This window comes from Primulina eburnea, chromosome 12, assembly GCF_022965805.1.
Source record: "Primulina eburnea isolate SZY01 chromosome 12, ASM2296580v1, whole genome shotgun sequence".
Taxonomy (NCBI): domain Eukaryota; kingdom Viridiplantae; phylum Streptophyta; class Magnoliopsida; order Lamiales; family Gesneriaceae; genus Primulina; species Primulina eburnea.
In genome coordinates this window covers 888,200-909,562 of record NC_133112.1, presented here as the reverse complement: position 1 = coordinate 909,562, position 21,363 = coordinate 888,200, and the positions used below count along the sequence as shown (strand labels likewise).

General features: G+C 39.0%; 1 protein-coding gene across 5 annotated transcripts; it reads right to left on the bottom strand.

The window, feature by feature from the left end:
* Positions 1–397: 397 nt before the first annotated feature.
* On the bottom strand, positions 398–3,829 carry LOC140808200 (chorismate synthase 1, chloroplastic-like). 5 transcript variants are annotated; one of them, XM_073165264.1, is made up of 11 exons: positions 3,668–3,829; positions 3,448–3,473; positions 3,286–3,348; positions 3,042–3,134; positions 2,491–2,571; positions 2,186–2,317; positions 2,007–2,109; positions 1,819–1,871; positions 1,654–1,719; positions 898–937; positions 398–741 (listed from the first exon to the last, which is right to left on the bottom strand). In XM_073165264.1, exons 1-11 carry the CDS (start codon positions 3,798–3,800, stop codon positions 650–652), a joined length of 882 nt encoding a protein of 293 aa, XP_073021365.1. In that variant the 5' UTR covers positions 3,801–3,829; the 3' UTR covers positions 398–649. The 5 variants fall into 5 exon arrangements, with proteins under 5 accessions (XP_073021365.1, XP_073021366.1, XP_073021368.1 ...); XM_073165265.1 differs by having other exon boundaries at positions 1,660–1,719; XM_073165267.1 differs by having other exon boundaries at positions 3,448–3,569; positions 3,668–3,806.
* Positions 3,830–21,363: the final 17,534 nt, after the last annotated feature.

Sequence of the window (21,363 nt, the reverse complement as noted above, 5' to 3'; positions counted from 1 at the left end):
AAAAGAATAATTAAAAACATAAGCAAGAGCAAACTTCCACATTGCATGACCTATAACCAAAATCGAGAAAGAGAATTGATGATCATTATCATCAGGCGACAAAATGAGAACAAATAATATAACTATGATATTCAGAAAATCTTATTACATTTTTTTTAGAAATGACTGTTTTAACTATTTTGCATATGATGGTAACATAATGAATCATCTCTTTATTTTATTTTTTTCGGAATATACTAATATTCATCATTTAATTTACTATGAACTTGTTTTCAGATCTCTCAACATAATTATTATTTATATTAATTAAATTATTATCTTTCTCAAAGATAGCATATTATGAAATTGTATTGAAGCAAAATATAATATATTATAAAAAATTAAGTATCTGCATGTATACTATTAATTAGAAAGTTAACCATCAAATGATCATATAAAAACTGTTATAATATTTTTTAGTTTATCTCAAATTAGAATCAAATGTATGTATATTCATTTTCCAAAATATTTTCAATAAACTCATTTTACATATAATGAATATTAAGTATATAGATATTGGAAGAGTTCTATATATTGGAAGAGTTTTCAAGGAGACCACATACAGCCAAACTCTACTTTCAAGGGGTATCTGTGCTTTTGCAATTTCCGTCTATTCGAGGGGTTCGTGCGGCGCAGCATAAGTTGGATAAATCATCATGGGAAAAAGCAATTGTGCAACCACTGTTTCCACCAAATGAACAGCTGCGTTATAAATACATAGCAAAGTCATGTATGAGAATCACGGAAAAGTTCATGATCAACTTTGGGACGACCAGAGTTGAAGTAAATAAGAAGGAACCCTTCTTGGTTAAAACAAACATGATTTGGAAAAGAAATTATTGAAGCATAGTGACCAACCTCTAGGAACAGCACAAAAATCAAGTTCTTTCATCCTCATCTGCATAGGTGTAACACCAGATATCAATCAAAACGAATCAAGCATATGTTCAAGAGATTGTGGTTTCAAAATTGCATCGGACATGTGTCCACAGGCGAGAAACTTGCAAAAACTTTTTGATGAGGGAAAAATCGCACAATAAAGGTTGATTATATAGAACGCGATTCCAGTCAATCGGAACATGAGTTAGACAAATTTTTTTTTTTGACATAATAGATCTTTTCGTTTCAAAAGTATCGTGTTAACATGGTCATACTCACCTGGAGTTGATGAACATTCAATATTTATTAGATCCAATTCGTTTAAATGGTAATTGGTGACTTTCGTTGGCAAAGCTAATGATTTACAACAAAATTTGACATGATAATTGGAAAGAAAAAGCTAGAGTTGCAGCCTGCTACCTTTGTCTCGATTCTTCTCCAATCTATTTATGCAATTCACTCTCTGTTTATTTATGAAGAAAAACCAACTCATAGTGCTTTTTGGGTAAGATTGCCGATGCCTAATAAATTTTGGGTATCTAAAAAGACAGCAGCTAGCATGAGCTGGCAAAGCTCACTTCATCATCTCGGGTCGGTCCCTTTGACCCACAAAGCAATGCAATCTAGTGTCTAGTGATATAAACTGTTCAAGAATTCTAAATTTCCAAGAAAAAACTTCAGACAAGTGTACACAGGAAAAAAATCTTTAAGAAGAGAGAAAGAGAGATGACATACAGAGACTCGGATCATTGACTTGAAAGCTATTCTCATTTTAATGGTTTTTGGATTTGATGTCCAACCCTGAACATGTATAGGAATCATTCAAAATAGCAAACTTTGAAAGCTGATATGTAACCCTATACATGTGGTTCTTAATTTTTTTTAAAAAAAAATCAATACCTCTATCCCACCAGATTGGCCAGCACTATACTCACTGCCAGTCCAGAATGTACCTAGTATAGTTTCCATGAAAGAATATTAAATTTTAATGGATGCTCTTAGCTAAGTTGAATAATTTACAAAACACTTGAAAGCAATCATTTGGACCTCAAAAGGAATTTAAATCCTATACACGTAATATTTCGCACCTGTGAATCCATTGCCAATTTCAAAGCCCTCTGTTGCAGGAAGAGACATAGCACCTTCGGCCAGCACTTCTATAATTTCGCGAAAGGCCCTAGATCCATGACTCTAAAAAGATAAACATTCGTTAAGAAGATTCATATAGAAAATCTAAAATTTGATAGGGTTGAGGATAATGTGTTACCCGTGGTAAATTCCGGGCAATGCAAGTGACCTTGCCTCCAAAAGAATCACCTCTCACTCTAACAGCTTCAATTTCAGCAATCATTTTCTCTGCGTACTCCGGATTTGGGCACCTTATAATACTACCCTTTATCTGGCAAGATTTTGATGATAGAAACATTACTGCACCAAGATGGCCTAAGAGATGATAATATGAAAATACAAGCTAGGCATAAAATATATAGTACTCTACAGGCAAGATGGAGAAACAAAACAGCTGCCGAGTATGTCCAGCATAAAGATCTACATACATATATTTATTTATACCTGGTCATATGTCAAGGTTTCGTGATCAACCAAACCTTCAGGAAGTACAACTTTGTGCACTTGTGAAACATAAGCAAGAATCTAAAGAAAAAACATCATAACAAAAGTGGTCAGACAAAAAAAAAACTTAGTTGCATAATCAAATAAGCATTTTCAAATATCTCTATAGTATTGTTAATTTCATTAACTAATGTATTTTCTTGGGAGAAGGAAAACCAATAATAAGAACAAGAAAAACAAAGACAGAAATTAACGTGGAATATAACTAGCACACGCAGAAATTATTTTCGATTTTTACAAACACAACTTGTGACTATGCGAAAGATATTGGTGTCAAGTGGTCAAATATCATTCAATCATTACCACTCAAAAGAGGCTACTAGAAAATCAATATACCATAAAAATGTTAAAAAGGTATGTGAAAACTAATGCACGGACTCTATAAAACATAGAGTAAACACCTAAATGTGAATGCATAAAAGTTCAATAATATCATGTGCGTGTGTGTGTAAATTCCTACTACTAATCTTGGGTTCAAATGCAAAACTTACATCAATTCCTTCACAACTTTTTAAGATATCCAAGCAGCTAACTCCGTCGATCACCTTTCCAGCGATTTCTCTATCAACATATATCCCACCACCCTGAATTTTGAGGGACACGGTAAAGTAAACCAAGAAGGGGAGTAAGAGGCAAGACTTATCAATGATTCGTGAAGCATATATGTGAAGATTAAATAATTTTCGAGCACTGCAAAACTTAACACCAACACTACATGATCGCAAGACATGCTACCTGCATTGATCTCAAGCAATATGCACGAGATGGTCTACAAGCTTGGGAAGTTTCACTGTAGACCTGAAATTAAAAAAATAGCATAAGAAATTAATATCAAAGTAGCTCTTAAGTAGTACACCGGCCAATTTATGCTTATTTGATCCGCATTGGGGACTTTACCTCGATTGGAGATCCAATGGTTAACCCTGCCGTAAGTAGATGAAACGTTAGTCCAATTTCCAGAATATATACAACAAGCATTAACTGAGCTCATGCTATTTAAACCAATTAAAACTTGGTCGCTGCAAAAGAATATTTGTTGGTACCAATATTTCGAATTACAAGAAAGTGGATCATCAAAATTGATCGCAAATTGAAGAAATCAGAGTAATTTATATACCGAGGCGTTTGAGTTGGGATCTGCGAGCTGGAAGATGGATGATGTTTGGAGACGGCAGAAGCGACGGCGAGTGGAGGGATTCGGCAGAAGCATATGGAGCTCCGAGGAAGGGGTTGGTGAGGGACGCGGCCATGTTTCCTACGTCGTTTGAAGGGTTGCACCTGTGATAGTTTCGTTTGTGTGTGTGTGTATATATATATATATATATAGACTATTAAAACAAGCAAAAATATTTTTTAGATTAAAACGGGTAAACAAATCGTGAAATTTCCAATTTTTTGAATTTCTAAATCTCTTTTCGAATCCAATTCTAATTTAATTATTTTGTTTCCAGAATATTTCCAAAAGAATATTTAAAATACTCCAACTAATTTGTCAAATTTTGTTTTTGATGCACTAAATTTTAGTTTATAACTAAATATTAATATGACGGTAGACACATCAATAATTTATCATATTATGTCAGCATTACGGTGAAATAAAATTTTAAAAACAAAAATCAAAGTTAATTGAAAAAAAAATCAAACTTTTGAATAATTAATGAATCAAAATACAAAATTGTTAGGATTAATTTTGTGCGACAGATATAAAGATATCAGAATAAGATGTAAAATAGAGAATTCGTGAATTTGTGTTTAATCAGAATTAAGTGTTGTGTCAGATGTTACGATATCTAGGACAACATGCAGCAAAAAATTAAGGTTTGTTACACAAATTGACTTTAAATCAATACATGGACAGAATTAAATATGCACAAGTATAAATACTTGTGCGGTGCCTTATGGCAAAAATTCATCACTAGAAAAACCAAATCGTTTACACGAAAACTTATCACTAGTGATTTTACGAAAATCAGTTTCCTCAACAAGTTGAGAAAACAAAGCTTTCTAAAACAAATAACCAGAATGAAAAACTAAGACAAGAAAGCAAAACGTGTGCCGAAAAGTAGATCCAAGATAGGCGATCTTCGGCCAACTTCTTCCCAGATGTTGTCCGCAGATGTTCTCAACATTCACGGCAGCACTTGCTATCTGCACTCTTCAAAACAGCAACGTTGACAATGATTTTTCTCTCCAGAACGTGCGAAGTGTGCGTATTACTTTGAGTAGAAAAAAAAACGGCTGCCTTCAAAGTCCTAGGTTTTCCTTTTTATAGATGAGAGTCCTATCTTATAAGGAAACCTATTAAACAAAGAAAGTAAGAGTTTAATTAGAAATAAACTCTATTGAACATTGATATCATATCTTATCAAATCATTAACCTTTATATAATATCTCAATCCTAAGAAAATAAACTCTATTAAACATTGATATCATATCTTATCAAATCATTAATCTAAATATAATATCTCAATCCTAAGAAAGGCAAAATTCCATAATATAATCATACTCAATTTAAATCAAGAGATATAGTTAGGGAAATATTTTAATTCTATAATTCTTTCGCAGTCGACAATATTATTTCCCTTCAATCTCCCCCTTTTTGCCTTTCTTGGACAAAACGATATCAAAACCAATTACTCTCTGTCAACTCCCCCTGAATTCAAGAATTGTTCATCTCCCCCTGAATAGGTGTCAGCAGATGTGTTGTTTGGTAATGTTAGCAACATTCAGGACAACAACTGCACAAAATTGTTAGTAGTGCATGAAAGCCAACCTTTCACAAAGATTAAAGACAGAGAAACCTAGTCAAACAAAAAACAAAAAAAAAAAACTCAGTCATAGTACAATAAAAAACGAGAAAAGCTAGAGCCTAGAACCACCATAAGCTTCAAATATACAACCCTCATTAATCATCCTCATCACTATCAGTATCCTCCTCCTCCTCTTCATTGTTGTCATCCTTAGTTCCAGAGGGACCAGCATCATTAACTCCCCCTTTTTTGTCCATGAAAGACTCCGACTGCCAACAGTGCTTGGATAGTAGTAGCCACATCCTCATAGAAAGCCAAATCAGCTTTGGCTTGTGCAATCTTCTGAAGGGCATGATCGAGAAAGATCTGAGCACCAGTGACTGATAACTTCACATATCCAGACGTGGAGGGACCAGATGTAAAAGGCTCAGTAGAAGGGGGTGCTGAGGCAGAGGCGGCTTGAGAGGGTCCTGGAGTGGGTTCTGGAGCTGACTCAGACCACGGAAGGTCAACCTTTCGAGGTCCCTGAAGCAGGGCTGGAACAATTTTTAGTAACTGTTTAGGCTGAGTAAAGGGTTCAGTGATATCCTTGATGAATCCTTGTGCTTCCAGGATTCCATAAATAAGAGAGGGAAATGAGAGCTTGGACGATTTGAGACCTCCATTTGCATACTGCAGGACCGAACCAAACACCAGGCGTCCAAAGTTATAAGTGTGGTTGCCAATAGCAAAGAGAGTAAGGGCCTGAGACTTTGTGACCACGGTGGTGTTAGTGGTAGGGGTCCAGTTGCGGGTTGCGACCTTGTGAAGGGCTGAATACAAGGAAGTGAGTTTGGCAGCCGAGACCTTGTGCGGATGAGCAGGGAATTTACTGATCAGACTGAAAGCGGACCGGTTACGGTGGCCGGAAGCGCAACAGAAGTCAAAATTTTTAAATTTTTAGAGCAAAATTTCGGCCACCCCATATTTGTGCAATATTTACATTCAAACACCATAATACATACATAGGGTGTTAGAAGTGATTTACCTATCAACTTTAAAAAGTTGATGTTGGCTCCAACTTAGTTGACTAGCAACTAAGCTCTTCTTATGGAAGACAAGTCTACAAGCTCCTCCTCCTTGCTCCTAAATCGAGCCCACCACTAGCAAGGCAAATCCCCTCAAGTTTTGCACTAGAAAAACTTGAGGATTTTTCAAAGAGAAGATTTTTATTCTCCAAAAATGAAGAACACAAAAATGAAGAAAAATATTGGAGAGAAATCCCTTGAAGTTTCGGCCAAGTAAGTGAGGGAATGAGGGAGAGGAGTCTAGTCTTGGGTGTGGGAAAAGTTAGGAGACAAAAGTTGCATGCTTTTGAATTTTTTAATAAAAAGTATTCCACACCTCTTCACCTCCCAAGCATGCAAACCCTAGCATGTCATGCATATATAATATGGTTTTTAACACATTAAAAACCATGGACTAAATTTTAATTATCTCAAACACATTTGAGATTAATTAAATACTACTTGAATTTATTAAAGTTCCACTAGTTAAATAATTATTTAATTGAGCTCTACAAGACTCAATATTATTTAATTAATTCAACACTTGAATTATTTTAATTATTTGGACTCTACTAGGTCCACTAGTGTTTAATTAATTCAACACTTGAATTAATTTAATTTAGTCCCCAATAATGTTTATGAAAATCACAATTTTCAACTACATTATTTACTTGGCCAAATTTTAATCTTAGGAACACTTCCATAAATTAAAATTTATATTTCTCTCTTAGAAGTCATACTTCTATTTTTCTTAACGCTTATTAGGGGTGCAAACGAACCGAATCGAGCCGAATAATAGTAAAAAAGTCAGGCTCGAATTCGGCTCGAAATAGGTATATTCGAGTTCGAGCTCGATTCGAAGTTCGATAATTTCAAATATTTGGGCTCGAGCTCGGCTCGAAATGAAGTTCGATTTCGAGTTCGGCTCGAAATATTCGAATATATTCGTGAACTATTCGAATTATTGCTCGGATATTAAGGTTTGAAAGCTCGAAATGTTCGAAATGTATATATATATATATATAATTATATTATAGTAATAAAATATTAAGGCTCGCGAACTATTCGCGAGCTATCGAACAAAATAATTTGGGCTCGAGTTCGGCTCGAAAAAAAGTTCGAACGTGTTCGAGTTCGGCTCAAATTCGATAAATTCGAATACGAATCGAATATTTATCGAGCCGGCTCGAAAAACTCGCGAACATGTTCGGTTCGTTTGCAGCCCTAACGCTTATAAACACATTTATAAGCCGTTCAACACATTGAACTATTTTACTTCTCATCGGGATTTACAAAGCTAATACTTGTGTGGCCCTCAATGGTTCATTGATACAACTAGCCGTGGGTTCACATCTCCATGTGATTCGGACTAAACATGTCCTTATACGAGCATACCCCAATTGCTCCATTCTTACTTATCAACTCCTTGATAGTAAGAACGTCAGAACTCAAGTCTGATAGCACCCAACCAATCACGTTAAACGCCTAGCAGCATCGCTTACGTGATTCCCTAGGTATCACATGATAGTGCCTGCAAGAACCATTCAATTATGGTTAGCGTACAGTACGGTCCCTTCAACTCATATATCCCGACCGATTCGACAACTATTGGTTTATCGAGAGTTGTCAATGAATCGATACTATGTGTCATGTTGTGGTTGCATCGATGGTGTAATCTATGAAACCCCTTTCATAATTACCACCATACTCTGATCAGAGATTTCAACCCACACATACATGAAAAACACATAGGATATCCATACCCGTAGGTAAGCGGTGAATCCCCGGCTACAATGCATCGACTCCTATATGTTTCGCCGTAACACCCAACCTTGCCACCTGATGACCCCATAAGAGTCGGTAAACAAGTCAAAGTGAAACGCTAGCATATAGAGTCTCAATGTTGTCCCGGGTCATAAGGACTAATGGTGTACAACCATAAACTAGGACTTTTCCACTCGATAAGTGAGAACCACTTGGAAAGTCTTTTATAGAGGGTTGTTCAGTGCACTCTACCAGGAGCACCTATCTGCATGCTTGGACATCACAATGTCCCCTACCAATGAAACATGGTACTCACATCGCAGATACTAGTCTCTAACTCGAGCGGCCTTTATCCTTCTTAGTGGCGGCTGAATCGACTAGGAACGGTTTAGAATATACAGTATTCCAAATATGAGTTTCATGATACTCATCATATGAGCATCTCATACTCTTTCTACTATTTGTATATTCAAGGTCTTTATCTATGCAACTAGCATGGGTATAAAGATAAAGATGCGCCAATTTAATAAATTCAAATATTATTAAAATAAAGATCGTTTATACAAAGAGTTTCATCGTGAACAGTCGGCCAACACTTGGCTCGACGTGCACCTACTCTAACAATCTCCCACTTGCACTAGAGCCAACTACCTATATACTTTAGACCCATTGATTCGCGATGCTTCTCGAATGATGGTCCTGGTAAAGGCTTAGTTAGTGGATCAGCAACATTATCTGCGGAGCTGACTTTGTCGATCGACACTTCTCCTCGTTCCACGATCTCTCTGAGGATGTGGTACTTTCTCAATACGTGTTTGGACTTCTGATGAGACCTTGGCTCCTTCGCCTGAGCTATGGCTCCCGTGTTGTCGCACATCACCGGGATAGGAGCAACTCCATTTGGAATGACGCCCAACTCTTGGACGAAATTTCTAATCCAAACAGCCTCCTTTGCTGCAGCCGATGCAGCAATGTATTCTGCCTCAGTGGTGGAATCCGCAGTACTGTCTTGCTTGGAACTCTTCCAAGAGACAGCACCACCATTGTGCATGAATATGAATCCGGAGGTTGACTTCGAGTCATCAATATCGCTTTGGAAGCTAGAGTCGGTATAGCCTTCCAATTTTAGTTCTCCACCCCCATAGACCAAAAACAACTTATTGGTCCTTCTCAAATACTTGAGGATGTCTTTCACAGCTTTCCAGTGTGGAAGACCAGGGTTGGATTGATATCTACTCACTACATTTAGTGCAAATGCCACGTGAGGACGTGTAGATATCATCCCATACATGATACTACCAATAGCCGAAGCATACGGAATTCGTGTCATCGCCGCTATCTCTGCATCAGTCTTGGGAGACATAGACTTGGATAGGGACACGCCATGACACATTGGTAGATGTCCTCTCTTGGACTCATCCATCGAAAACCGCTTCACGATGGTATCAATGTATGTGGACTGGGTGAGACCAAGCAATCTTCTTGATCTATCTCTATAGATCTGTATTCCCAATACAAAAGATGCTTCACCCAAGTCCTGCATTGAGAACTTACTTGCTAACCATATCTTTGTTGATTGCAACATTCCTACATCATTCCCAATGAGTAGAATGTCATCAACATAAAGAACAAGGAATGTCACAGCACTCCCACTGACCTTCTTATACACACAGGGTTCCTCAGGATTTTTAGTAAAACCAAACTCTTTGATTGTACTATCGAATCTGAGGTTCCAGCTCCTCGATGCCTGCTTAAAACCATAAATAGATCTTTGAAGTTTGCATACCATATGCTCACTTCCGATGGATGTAAACCCTTCAGGTTGAGACATGTAAATTTCTTCCTTAATATCCCCATTAAGGAAGGCTGTCTTCACATCCATCTGCCATATCTCATAGTCATACCATGCAGCTATGGCTAGCAATATCCTAATGGACTTGAACATCGCAACTGGAGAAAAGGTTTCCTCATAGTCAACACCTTGCCTTTGAGTATACCCTTTTGCTACCAATCGCGCCTTGAAGGTCAATACCTTCCCATCCGCCCCAAGTTTCCTCTTGTAAATCCATTTACATCCTATGGGAACAGTTCCCTCAGGTGGATCCACAAGATTCCACACTTGGTTCGAATGCATGGAATTCATCTCAGATTCCATTGCTTCAAGCCATTTGGATGAATCGGCATCCGATAACGCTTCCTTGAAGGTCCTTGGATCACATCCAAAATTAAGCTCATCATGGCCCTCTTCAAGAAGCAGACCATACCTCACAGGTGGTCTCGAGACTCTCTCGGTTCTTCTAGGAGCTTGTATCTCCTCACTTGGCTTCTCGGGTGTGGGTTCTACAACTGTGGGTGTCTCTCGAACCTCTTCGAGTTCTATCATCTCGCCTTTTCTATCCAATAGAAATTCCTTTTCCAAAAAGATTGCGTTCCTAGAAACAAACACCTTTGTTTCTTGAGGATGATAGAAATAATATCCAATGGAATTCCTTGGATATCCCACAAAGTAGCATAAAATGGATCGACTATCCAATTTATCTCCCACTGTCTGCTTCACATAAGCAGGACACCCCCATATTCTAAGATAAGAATATTTGGGAGGCTTACCCATCCATATCTCATATGGTGTCTTGTCAACTGCCTTTGTATGGACATTGTTTAACAACAGTGCCGCTGTCTCAAGCGCATATCCCCAAAAGGATGGCGGCAACTCCGTGAACCCCATCATAGACCGAACCATGTACATCAAAGTCCGGTTACGACGCTCCGAAACACCATTCAACTGCGGTGTAGCGGGCGGAGTTCACTGCGAGAGAATCCCATTCTCTCTAAGATAATCTTGGAACTCGGCACTCAAGTACTCACCACCTCGATCCGATCGAAGTGTCTTGATGCTTCGTCCCAATTGTTTTTCTACTTCACTTCTGAATTATTTGAACCTTTCAAAGGCTTCAGACTTGTATTTCATCAAATACACATACCCATACCTCGAAAAGTCATCGGTAAAGGTGATGAAGTAGGAATGTCCATGCTTAGTGGTGATGCTAAGCGGACCGCACACATCGGTATGGATCAAATCCAATAACCCTTTGGCTCGCTCCGCATGGCCCTTAAAGGGAACTTTGGTCATCTTTCCTTTTAGACAGGATTCACAAGTCGTGAGAGCATTAATATCGGACATATCAAACATGCCAACTCCCACTAGCTTGTTCATCCTTCTTAGGGAAATATGACCTAATCGAGCATGCCATAATTGTGCCGAATTAAGAGTATCTTGTTTGCGCTTATTTGTTGTTGTTATCGTTTGGACATTGTTAAGTGGAATATCTTTTAATTTTAAGGTGTAGAGATTGTTTTCAAGTTCACCCGTACCAACTAAACATTCATTCTTGTAAATATTGCAAACACCTTTGCCAAATAAACAAGAAAATCCATCAATATCAAGCATAGAAATGGAAATAATGTTTTTAACCAAGTCTGGTACATACAAAACATCTCTCAAAACAAGCTCAAAATCATTGTTCAATATTAAATAAACATCTCCTACGGCTTTGGCAGCAACCCTTGCTCCATTGCCCATCCTCAGGAAGGTCTCACCCTCTCGGAGCCTTCTACTTCTTCCCATCACCTGCAAATCATTACAGAGATGTGAGCCACAGCCGGTATCCAATACCCAAGAAGTAGAACTAATCGAGATATTTACTTCAATATAGAACATACCTTTGCCAGAACCTTTCTGCGCAAGATATTCCCTGCAGTTACGCCTCCAATGTCCAGGCTTCTTGCAGTGATGACAGATGTCAACTGTCTTCTCAGCCTTGGCTGGCGCGGCTGCCACTACGGGACTCGGAGTCTGCCTCTTCAAGGGCTCGCTCTTCTTGGGGCGCTTGAAAGAACGCTTCTTTCCTTTCCCAGGTGGACCGGTCTTTGTGCCAGATGAAGAGCCCACATAAAGAACCGGCTTCTCCTTCTTGATGGCGGACTCAAAGGTCACAAGCATGTTCACCAACTCTTCAAGGCTGGGCTCGAGCTTGTTCATATTGAAGTTCACGACAAAAGGATCGAAAGAGCTAGGCAGCGACAGCAGCAGCACATCAGTGGTCAACTCCGATGGCAAGATCAAATCCATGCCAACAAGCTTGTCCACGAGCCCAATCAACTTTAGGCCATGCTCATGGACCGAAGTCCCATCTCGCATGCGTAAAGTGATGAGCTCCTTTACTGTGGCATGCCTCAAAGGCCGAGTTTGCTCACCGAAGAGCTCCTTGAGGTGCATATGAATGTCAGCAGCATTCTTAGCATCCTCGAATCGCCTTTGCAGCTCATCGTTCATCGAAGCCTGCATGTAACACTTGGCCTTCAAGTCATGGTCGCACCAATCCTTGTAGGTTTGCAGTTCCTCGGGACTGCAGTTAGTCGGAGCCTCATCAGGGGGCGACTCAGTCAGTGTGTATGCGATTTTCTCCGAGTTCAAGACAATCTTTAGATTTCTTAGCCAAGTGATATAGTTTGGTCCGGTTAGAACGTGTTTTTCGAGAATTACGGAAAACGGGTTGCGAATTGATGACATTGTCAAAGATTTGTACTGAAAAGTAAAACAGATAAATGTTAATGATTATTTCAAAATATTTAATAAGATATAAAGTTTGGACTTTTACTTTATAAATTATCGCTCCCACTGTTTTGACATTTTCATTACCCTCTAGTGAAAACGGGAAACACTTTCCTCAGTAGGTACGTAAGGTCCAATTAGCGAATTGTGATCCCGAATAATATCGGCCATCACAACTCCTAAAAGGTAGTTTCCAATTGCATCGCCATGCAACCCTCTACGTATACTTTTGTCTCACGTTTGATTAGGACCCAATAATATGACGTCGTTCATCTTTATGTGTCAAGCCTAACCCATCGATATTGAACCTTAATGGACGGTCGCCATGAGTTCCCTCAATAATATGAGCCGAAATCATGGGAGTTCCACGTAGTTCACATCACCATGTCAATGGATGTCACAGCTTTCTGGCACCCAGGGCCCCCTCAATAATATGAGCCGAGCCCCGAGTACGGGTAGCGTTCATCATGCATCCATTGTCGATGGAAGACAAGGAAATTATAAACAAATTTATAATTCCTTTTTCGGACTTGATATTAATTTTGAATCTTATTCAAAATGAGGGTTTTTTAATTTTGAAAGGTCTCATCATTAATTTTATTTTAAAAGCTCGCCATGTTTGATCATATGTTTGCCGGATTCATGCAACTTTGTTATTATAATAATAATAACGCACATACTCATTATTTATAACATATCATGCATATATTATAAATAGAAAACAGTACAAGGATGATCAATTGCCCCAAAACTAATGGTCCGTGTGAGCCAAACACGGGCCTAGGTCCAATCCTAGGATAAATGCACGGGATGCAATGCAACTAAATTATTACATTAGCATCCAATATTACATGTCTTCGATCTTCATAATCACCAAGGCCACCATCTTCCAATCTTGATCTTCCCCTATTCTAATATTTACAAATAAATATCCATGGCACATAGGGATACATCTCATGGGCTGGGAACGGGCCATAAACCAAGCCCACTTTAAATTGATAATTATTACAATCATACAACACAAATATCCTAGCATACACCTAGCAAATTGGGCTTGGGCTTTCGATCATCTTTCATGCATAATATCACATATCATACACCATCAATTAATTATCACTATAATTAATTGATCCAATATTATATATCTTGATCCAATCACTAACCGCCACAATTATAAATTAAATTAACAAAGTATACAAACCCCTTTGTCTACTTTCAAATTAATTTATTTATAATCGAATTTCTTATAAATCACAATTTACTATAAATAATTAAAGTCCAACTTCAATTATTTATTTTATGAGAAAATATGTGCAACATTTGTAAATTTAAACTTAAGGGGCCCAAAACCTATTTTTCACCAAAAATACTTTGGCCCATTTAAATTTCACAAAATATATGTTGGCCATCCAATGGCCCAACAACTCAAGGCCCATGACACTAAGGTTCACCAAAACACTTTTGGAAACCCTAGCCGTCATCGCCGCCACCGGAGCTCCGTCGCCGGATTCCGGCAACAAAAATTTTTTTTTTTTTATTTTAAAAACCTGCAGTTGGGCTGCCCCTTGCTGCCCGAAATTTAAGGGCAGCTCGGGCAGCCCTCGGGCAGCAACATGCTGCCCGAAAAAAATATTTTTTTTTTGTTTTTGCTTCAAAAATTTCGGCCTTGCTATATCCTTGCACCAAAAAATTTCTCAAGCGGTTAGAAATTGATCTCAACATAATATTACGTAAATATTACACAAAAAACGTAACCTTAGCTCGGATACCACTTGAAAGCGGACCGGTTACGGTGGCCGGAAGCGCAACGGAAGTCAAAATTTTTAAATTTTTAGAGCAAAATTTCGGCCACCCCATATTTGTGCAATATTTACATTCAAACACCATAATACATACATAGGGTGTTAGAAGTGATTTACCTATCAACTTTAAAAAGTTGATGTTGGCTCCAACTTAGTTGACTAGCAACTAAGCTCTTCTTATGGAAGACAAGTCTACAAGCTCCTCCTCCTTGCTCCTAAATCAAGCCCACCACTAGCAAGGCGAATCCCCTCAAGTTTTGCACTAGAAAAACTTGAGGATTTTTCAAAGAGAAGATTTTTATTCTCCAAAAATGAAGAACACAAAAATGAAGAAAAATATTGGAGAGAAATCCCTTGATCTTAGGAACACTTCCATAAATTAAAATTTATATTTCTCTCTTAGAAGTCATACTTCTATTTTTCTTAACGCTTATAAACACATTTATAAGCCGTTCAACACATTGAACTATTTTACTTCTCATCGGGATTTACAAAGCTAATACTTGTGTGGCCCTCAATGGTTCATTGATACAACTAGCCGTGGGTTCACATCTCCATGTGATTCGGACTAAACATGTCTTTATACGAGCATACCCCAATTGCTACATTCTTACTTATCAACTCCTTGATAGTAAGAACGTCAGAACTCAAGTCTGATAGCACCCAACCAATCACGTTAAACGCCTAGCAGCATCGCTTACGTGATTCCCTAGGTATCACATGATAGTGCCTGCAAGAACAATTCAATTATGGTTAGCGTACAGACCACCCGTGAGGACAGAAATAACTTCATTCAAATCTGGTGGAGGCCCTTCTGCCACTGCAGGGATATTGTAGTGAGCGTTGATAACACCAGGATTGAAGTTGTATATCCGAGTGCGCACAAAAACTCGGCCAAACTTGGCGGATCGCGGATCGCCAACACTCGAGGAGAGGTTGCCATAGAATTCAAGTACAGCCTTGTGACAGTAAGGTATAACAGAGGAGACAGTGGAAAACATACCTCGAGACCTCAAAAACTCAATTAAATTGTACCGGGAGAAAGAGTCCAGATCCGCATTTCGTTCTTCAATGAATTCTCGATTGGCATAGAGAGACCAATTGGAGAATGATGTCTCAGAATAGAACATGTTATTGTAACAGCTGGCCAGATCATAGGCAGAAAGGTCAATGATGTCCTCAGTGTCTTCCACATCTGAGGCAACATTCTCAGGGGCAGGTGCAACACCTTGCAGCGTATCAGCGGAGACACTGGATGCAATGGAGTCAGCGGGTCCAGAGGGAGGTGGAGCTTGCTGATGTTTCAGGTTAGCCATGAATTGGGCCAACGTAATCTCCTCATCACGAGGTGGTGAGACCAATGGTGGAGAACTTCTGGGTGCAGGTTTATCTGATTCACTGGTTTCCTTAGACGAAGAGCTGCTTGTTGGAATGTGAGGGGCAGGCTGTTTGTGTTACGCCTTAAACGCATACAAATCTCGAGGATGAGATTAATGTTTTTAATGCTGTAACATATCCCAAAGTTTTTGTTTTGATGATACCAAACTTGGCTTAAAAATGTACTAATGTTTTATATTGAGGCATGCAGGAAATTAAGAACAATGTTACGTTCGGAAGATCCGAATTTGGTTCGGACGTTCCGAAATTGTGCCAATCAGAAGCAAAATAGAAGCTGTTCGGAAGCTGCGAGGAGCACGTTCGGACGCTCCGAAGACTGGATCGGACGTTCCGAACACAAGCAATCAAATCACTTCAATCCGGAGACAAATTGATCTTACTGTTGATTGAGTAGATTTCGGACGCTACGATGGACATGATCGGAAGCTACGAAGTGTTGAAGATTTCAAATCTCCGGAACGCGGGAAAGTTCGGACGGTACGAACTGGAGTTCGGACCTTCCGAAGTTGTTCATACACCGTCTGAAAGAACTGTTCAGAAGAAACGAAGTTTGATCGGTCCCTCCGAAGCATAAGTTCGGACCCTACGAAGTCAAGAACGGAAGATCCGAAGTCATGCCGGAATTACGCAAATTGATTTCAATCACATCGGACGTTCCGAAGCAAAAACAGAAGATCCGAACCTTGGCGTCCAAGACTAGTATAAATAGGCCTTTGAGGATGCATTCTCAATCATCCCACTCCATTCTCTCTTGTCTCTTACAAAGCTTTCTACTATCTCTTGTGTGCGTTGATTAAAAGAGTTGTAATATCAAAAGAGTTGTAGAAAAAGAGTGAAAGTAATACTCTCGAGTGGGTTGTAAAGTTCGTGGCTATCCTTGGAGCCCTCAAGGCCAAGTAGACGCATCGAGGCGTGGTTGTAAAAGCTAGCTTGGAGCTCCTAAAGCCAAGTCGTTATAGTGATACCTCGATCCTCATCGAGAAGGGGAGACGTAGACGATTCTTCGTCGAACTTCCATAAACATCTCTATCCCTCTTTACTTTACGCATTTAAATTACGCATTTACTTTACGCATTCATTTATCGTATTTATTTGTGATTGTCCCTCAAGTCTTCCGCTTGCAATTTTTGCAAACTCGTTTTAAAAACGCTAAAGGGCCTTAAAGAACCTATTCACCCCCCTTTAGGTTCTTCAAGTGGTATCAGAGCCAAGTTTTTCAAAAATCTTTTAAAAATGGCCAATCTAGCAAGCGAGTATGCCCAAGGACAATCCACAAATCGTCCCCCTCTTTTCAATGGTACTAATTACGGATATTGGAAGAATAGAATATCTCTATACATCCAATCCGTCGATTACGACCTTTGGAAAATAACGGTGAAAGGTCCCTATATCCCCATGAAAACGGTGGATAATAAGGAAATTCCTAAGGGAATGGATGACTTCACCAAGGACGATATGAAACTTATCTCTCAAAATGCTAAAGCTATGAATATTCTTCATTGTTCCCTAGATATGAATGAATACAACCGAATCTCGGCTTGCACCTCCGCCAAAGAGATTTGGGACAAATTGGAGATTTGCCACGAGGGAACCAATCAAGTCAAAGAAACGAAGATAGATCTTCTCCAACTCAAGTACGAGACCTTTGAGATGGAACCCAAGGAGGATATCGACACCATGTTCCGGCGGCTCACCCAAATCATCAATGAGCTTGCCCAACTTGGTGAGAACTACCCAACTAAACAAGTGTGGAGGAGAGCCCTTCGAGCACTACCGGCGGAATGGGATGCAAAGCGCACGGCTATCATTGAATCCAACAAGGGAGATGCGGCATCCTACGACCTTGATCAACTTCATGGGACCCTAAAGACCCATGAACTTGAAGTATCTACCCGGAAGGAGACAAAGAAAGATGACGAAAAAGTAAAGGCGAAAGGGATCGCCTTGACCAGTCAACTTGAAGATAGCAACGATGAAGAAATGGCACTCCTCACTAGAAAGTTCAAAAGATTCATGCGGAGTTCCAACTTCAACAAGAAGGACAAAAAGATTGAGAAGGAAGTGACCTGCTACAACTGTCAACAAAAGGGTCACTATGCAAACGAGTGTCCCTCCAAGAAGAAGGCCGGCAAAGACAAGAAGAAGGCCCTTCTAGCCACGTGGAGCGATAGCGACAACGAAAAGGAGTCTACCCTATGCTTCATGGCGAAGGAAGATCATCTGACCGACTCGGATGACGACGAGGTACCCTCTTACGATGAATTACTCTCCGCTTACACTAGTATGTACAATAAGGCTAAGTCACTTAGAAATGAGAATAAACAACTTAAAACTGAACTAGAAGCTAGGATGCATGACAACACTAGGCTCAAGACAAACCTAAGAGACTTAGAGAAAGCCTTCAACAAGTTCAATGTGAGTAGCGGTAAACTAGAAAACCTCTTGAGCATGCAAAGGTGTAACTTCGACAAAGGAGGTCTAGGATATGAAAAGAAATCAGTCAACTTCTCTAGTCTTATCGCAAAGGCAAAACTAAGAACACCACCAACATGCACCTACTGTTGTAAGATAGGCCACATAAGACCTAAATGCAAGAAACTTAGACACCAACACAATAAGAATAGTTATTGGAAATGGATCCCCAAATCCCCAACTACTACTAACCTCAAAGGACCCAAAGAAACGGGTACCAACTATCAAACTGTATCTCAATCTTGTAGGGACAAAGGGGAGACAAGTCATCGAGCACTTGGTATCTTGACAGTGGATGCTCTCGACACATGACGGGAGAAAAGAAGCTGCTACAATCCATTCGACCAAAAGAAAAGGGATCGGTGACCTTTGGAGACAACAGCAAAGGGATCATAGAAGGCATCGGCTCAATAGGTATATCTAAATATACTATTATTGATGATGTACTTCTTGTGAAAAGACTTAAACATAACCTCCTAAGCATTAGTCAATTGTGCGATAGGGGTTATGAAGTCAAATTCACACCACACGATTGCACTGTATCACTCACAACTGACAAATCCATTAGTTTCAAAGGTTATAGAAGTGAAAATGTTTACAAGGTCGATTTAAAGATTTCATCTTTTTCAAAAATAAAAAGCCTTGTAACATTAAATGTTGATGACAACATTCTTTGGCATAGACGACTTGGTCATGTTGGGATGAGCACCATAGAAAAACTTTTAAAACTTGACCTAGTTTCCGGAATGCCAAAGCTGAATTTAAAATTAGATTCTTTTTGTGATGCTTGTCAACTTGGTAAACACACAAAGGAATCTTTCAAAAATAAAAATTTTGTATCCATTTCTATGCCCCTTGAATTACTTCACCTAGATTTATGTGGTCCCTCGAGGACAACTAGTCTAGGAGGTAAATCCTATGCTTTTGTCATTGTGGATGATTTCTCACGTTTTACTTGGACATTGTTTTTAGCCCATAAAAGTGATGCCTTTGATCATTTCAAATTTTTTGTCAAAAAGGTTGAAAATGAGAAAAATCTTTTGATCAAACAAATCCGTAGTGACCACGGAACGGAATTTCAAAATGAAAATTTTTCAATTTTTTGTCAAAACAAAGGCATTGGTCACAACTTTTCTTGTCCTAGAACTCCTCAACAAAACGGTGTCGTTGAGAGGAAGAATAGGACCCTAGTAGAGATTGCAAGGACCATGCTATGTGAGCATTCTCTACCAAAATATTTTTGGGCTGAAGCAATGAATTCTGCTTGTTACATCATCAATCGCGTATCAATAAGGCCAATTCTCAAGAAAACTCCATACGAACTATGGAGAGGGAGAAAGCCTAACATTTCTTACTTCCGCGCTTTTGGATCAAAATGCTTCATCCACAACAATGGTAAGGACAACCTGGGTAAGTTCGATGCTAAATCGGACAAAGGTATCTTTCTTGGTTACTCCACTTCTAGCAAAGCATATAGAGTCTTTAATAAACGCACTTTACTAGTTGAAGAATCTATTCATGTCATATTTGATGAAACTAACCCTTGCTTGCCTAGACCTGTTGTTTCTGATGATGATGATATAGATATCCTTGGCGAAGAGTTGGAGTCCACAAGCCTAGATGATGTTCCTAAAGATCAAGAGGACGCACCTCTTCCGAAGGAGTGGACTACGCACAAGGATCATCCCATGGACCTCATCATTGGTAGCCCATCGAAGGGAGTATCTACTCGCTCTTCTAATATGTGCAATTATCTTGCTTTTCTTTCTCACATAGAGCCTAAGAACATAGAAGAAGCTTTACTTGATGATTCTTGGATTATTGCCATGCAAGATGAACTAAATGAATTTAGAAGGAATAAAGTTTGGAATCTTGTACCTAGACCCTACTGATAGACCTGTCATAGGAACTAAATGGGTATTTAGGAACAAGTTAGATGAGCATGGTACAATCACTAGAAATAAAGCTAGGCTAGTAGCTAAAGGATATAGCCAAGAAGAGGGAATTGATTATGATGAGACTTATGCTCCTGTTGCTAGACTAGAATCCATTCGCATGTTACTTGCTTTTGCTTGCTCTAGAGACTTTAAATTATTTCAAATGGATGTTAAAAGTGCTTTTCTTAATGGTGATTTGAAAGAAGAAGTGTATGTTGAGCAACCTGTTGGTTTTGAAGATGTGCACTTATCTGATTATGTGTATAAACTTGATAAGGCTTTGTATGGTTTGAAACAAGCTCCTAGAGCTTGGTATGAGAAATTGTCTACTTTCTTGCTGTCTAACGGTTTTTGTAGGGGTAAAGTTGATATTACCTTGTTTACCTTGACTAAAGATAATGATTTACTGATAGTACAAATATATGTAGATGATATTATTTTTGGTGCTACTAATGAACACTTGTGTAGAGATTTTTCTAAGCTTATGCAGGATCACTTTGAGATGAGCATGATGGGCGAGCTCAACTACTTCCTTGGTCTCCAAATCAAGCAATGCAAGGATGGTTTCTTTGTCAACCAAGGGAAGTACATCAAGGAGATGCTCAAAAAGTTTGGGATGGAGTCTTCCAAAGCCTCATCCACACCTATGAGCACGACAGTCAGACTCGACAAAGATGAGGGAGGTAAACCTGTTGACCAAAAGTTATTTCGTAGCATGATTGGCTCCCTACTCTATGCGACTGCTAGTAGACCTGACATTATATTTAGTGTTTGCTTGTGTGCACGATTTCAATCATGTCCAAAGGAATCACACTTATTCGCCTTAAAACGCATTTTCAAATATCTTTCAAATACTCCAAATCTCGGATTATGGTACTCTAAGAACTCATTTTTTGATTTAAAAGCTTACTGTGATGCCGACTTTGGAGGATATAAGGTGGATAGAAAGAGCACTAGTGGTACTTGTTTCTTTTTGGGAAATTGCTTGGTGTCATGGTTTTCTAAAAAGCAAAACTGTGTTGCACTTTCAAC

Excerpts from the sequence above, each read along its gene's own strand:
- LOC140808200 (XM_073165264.1), bottom strand. The coding sequence starts at position 3,800 with ATGGCCGCGTCCCTCACCAACCCCTTCCTCGGAGCTCCATATGCTTCT. Across the intron at positions 2,318-2,490 it reads AAACCTTGACATATGACCAG|ATAAAGGGTAGTATTATAAG; the intron begins GTATAAATAAAT and ends AAATCTTGCCAG. Across the intron at positions 2,110-2,185 it reads TTGCCCGGAATTTACCACGG|AGTCATGGATCTAGGGCCTT; the intron begins GTAACACATTAT and ends TTATCTTTTTAG.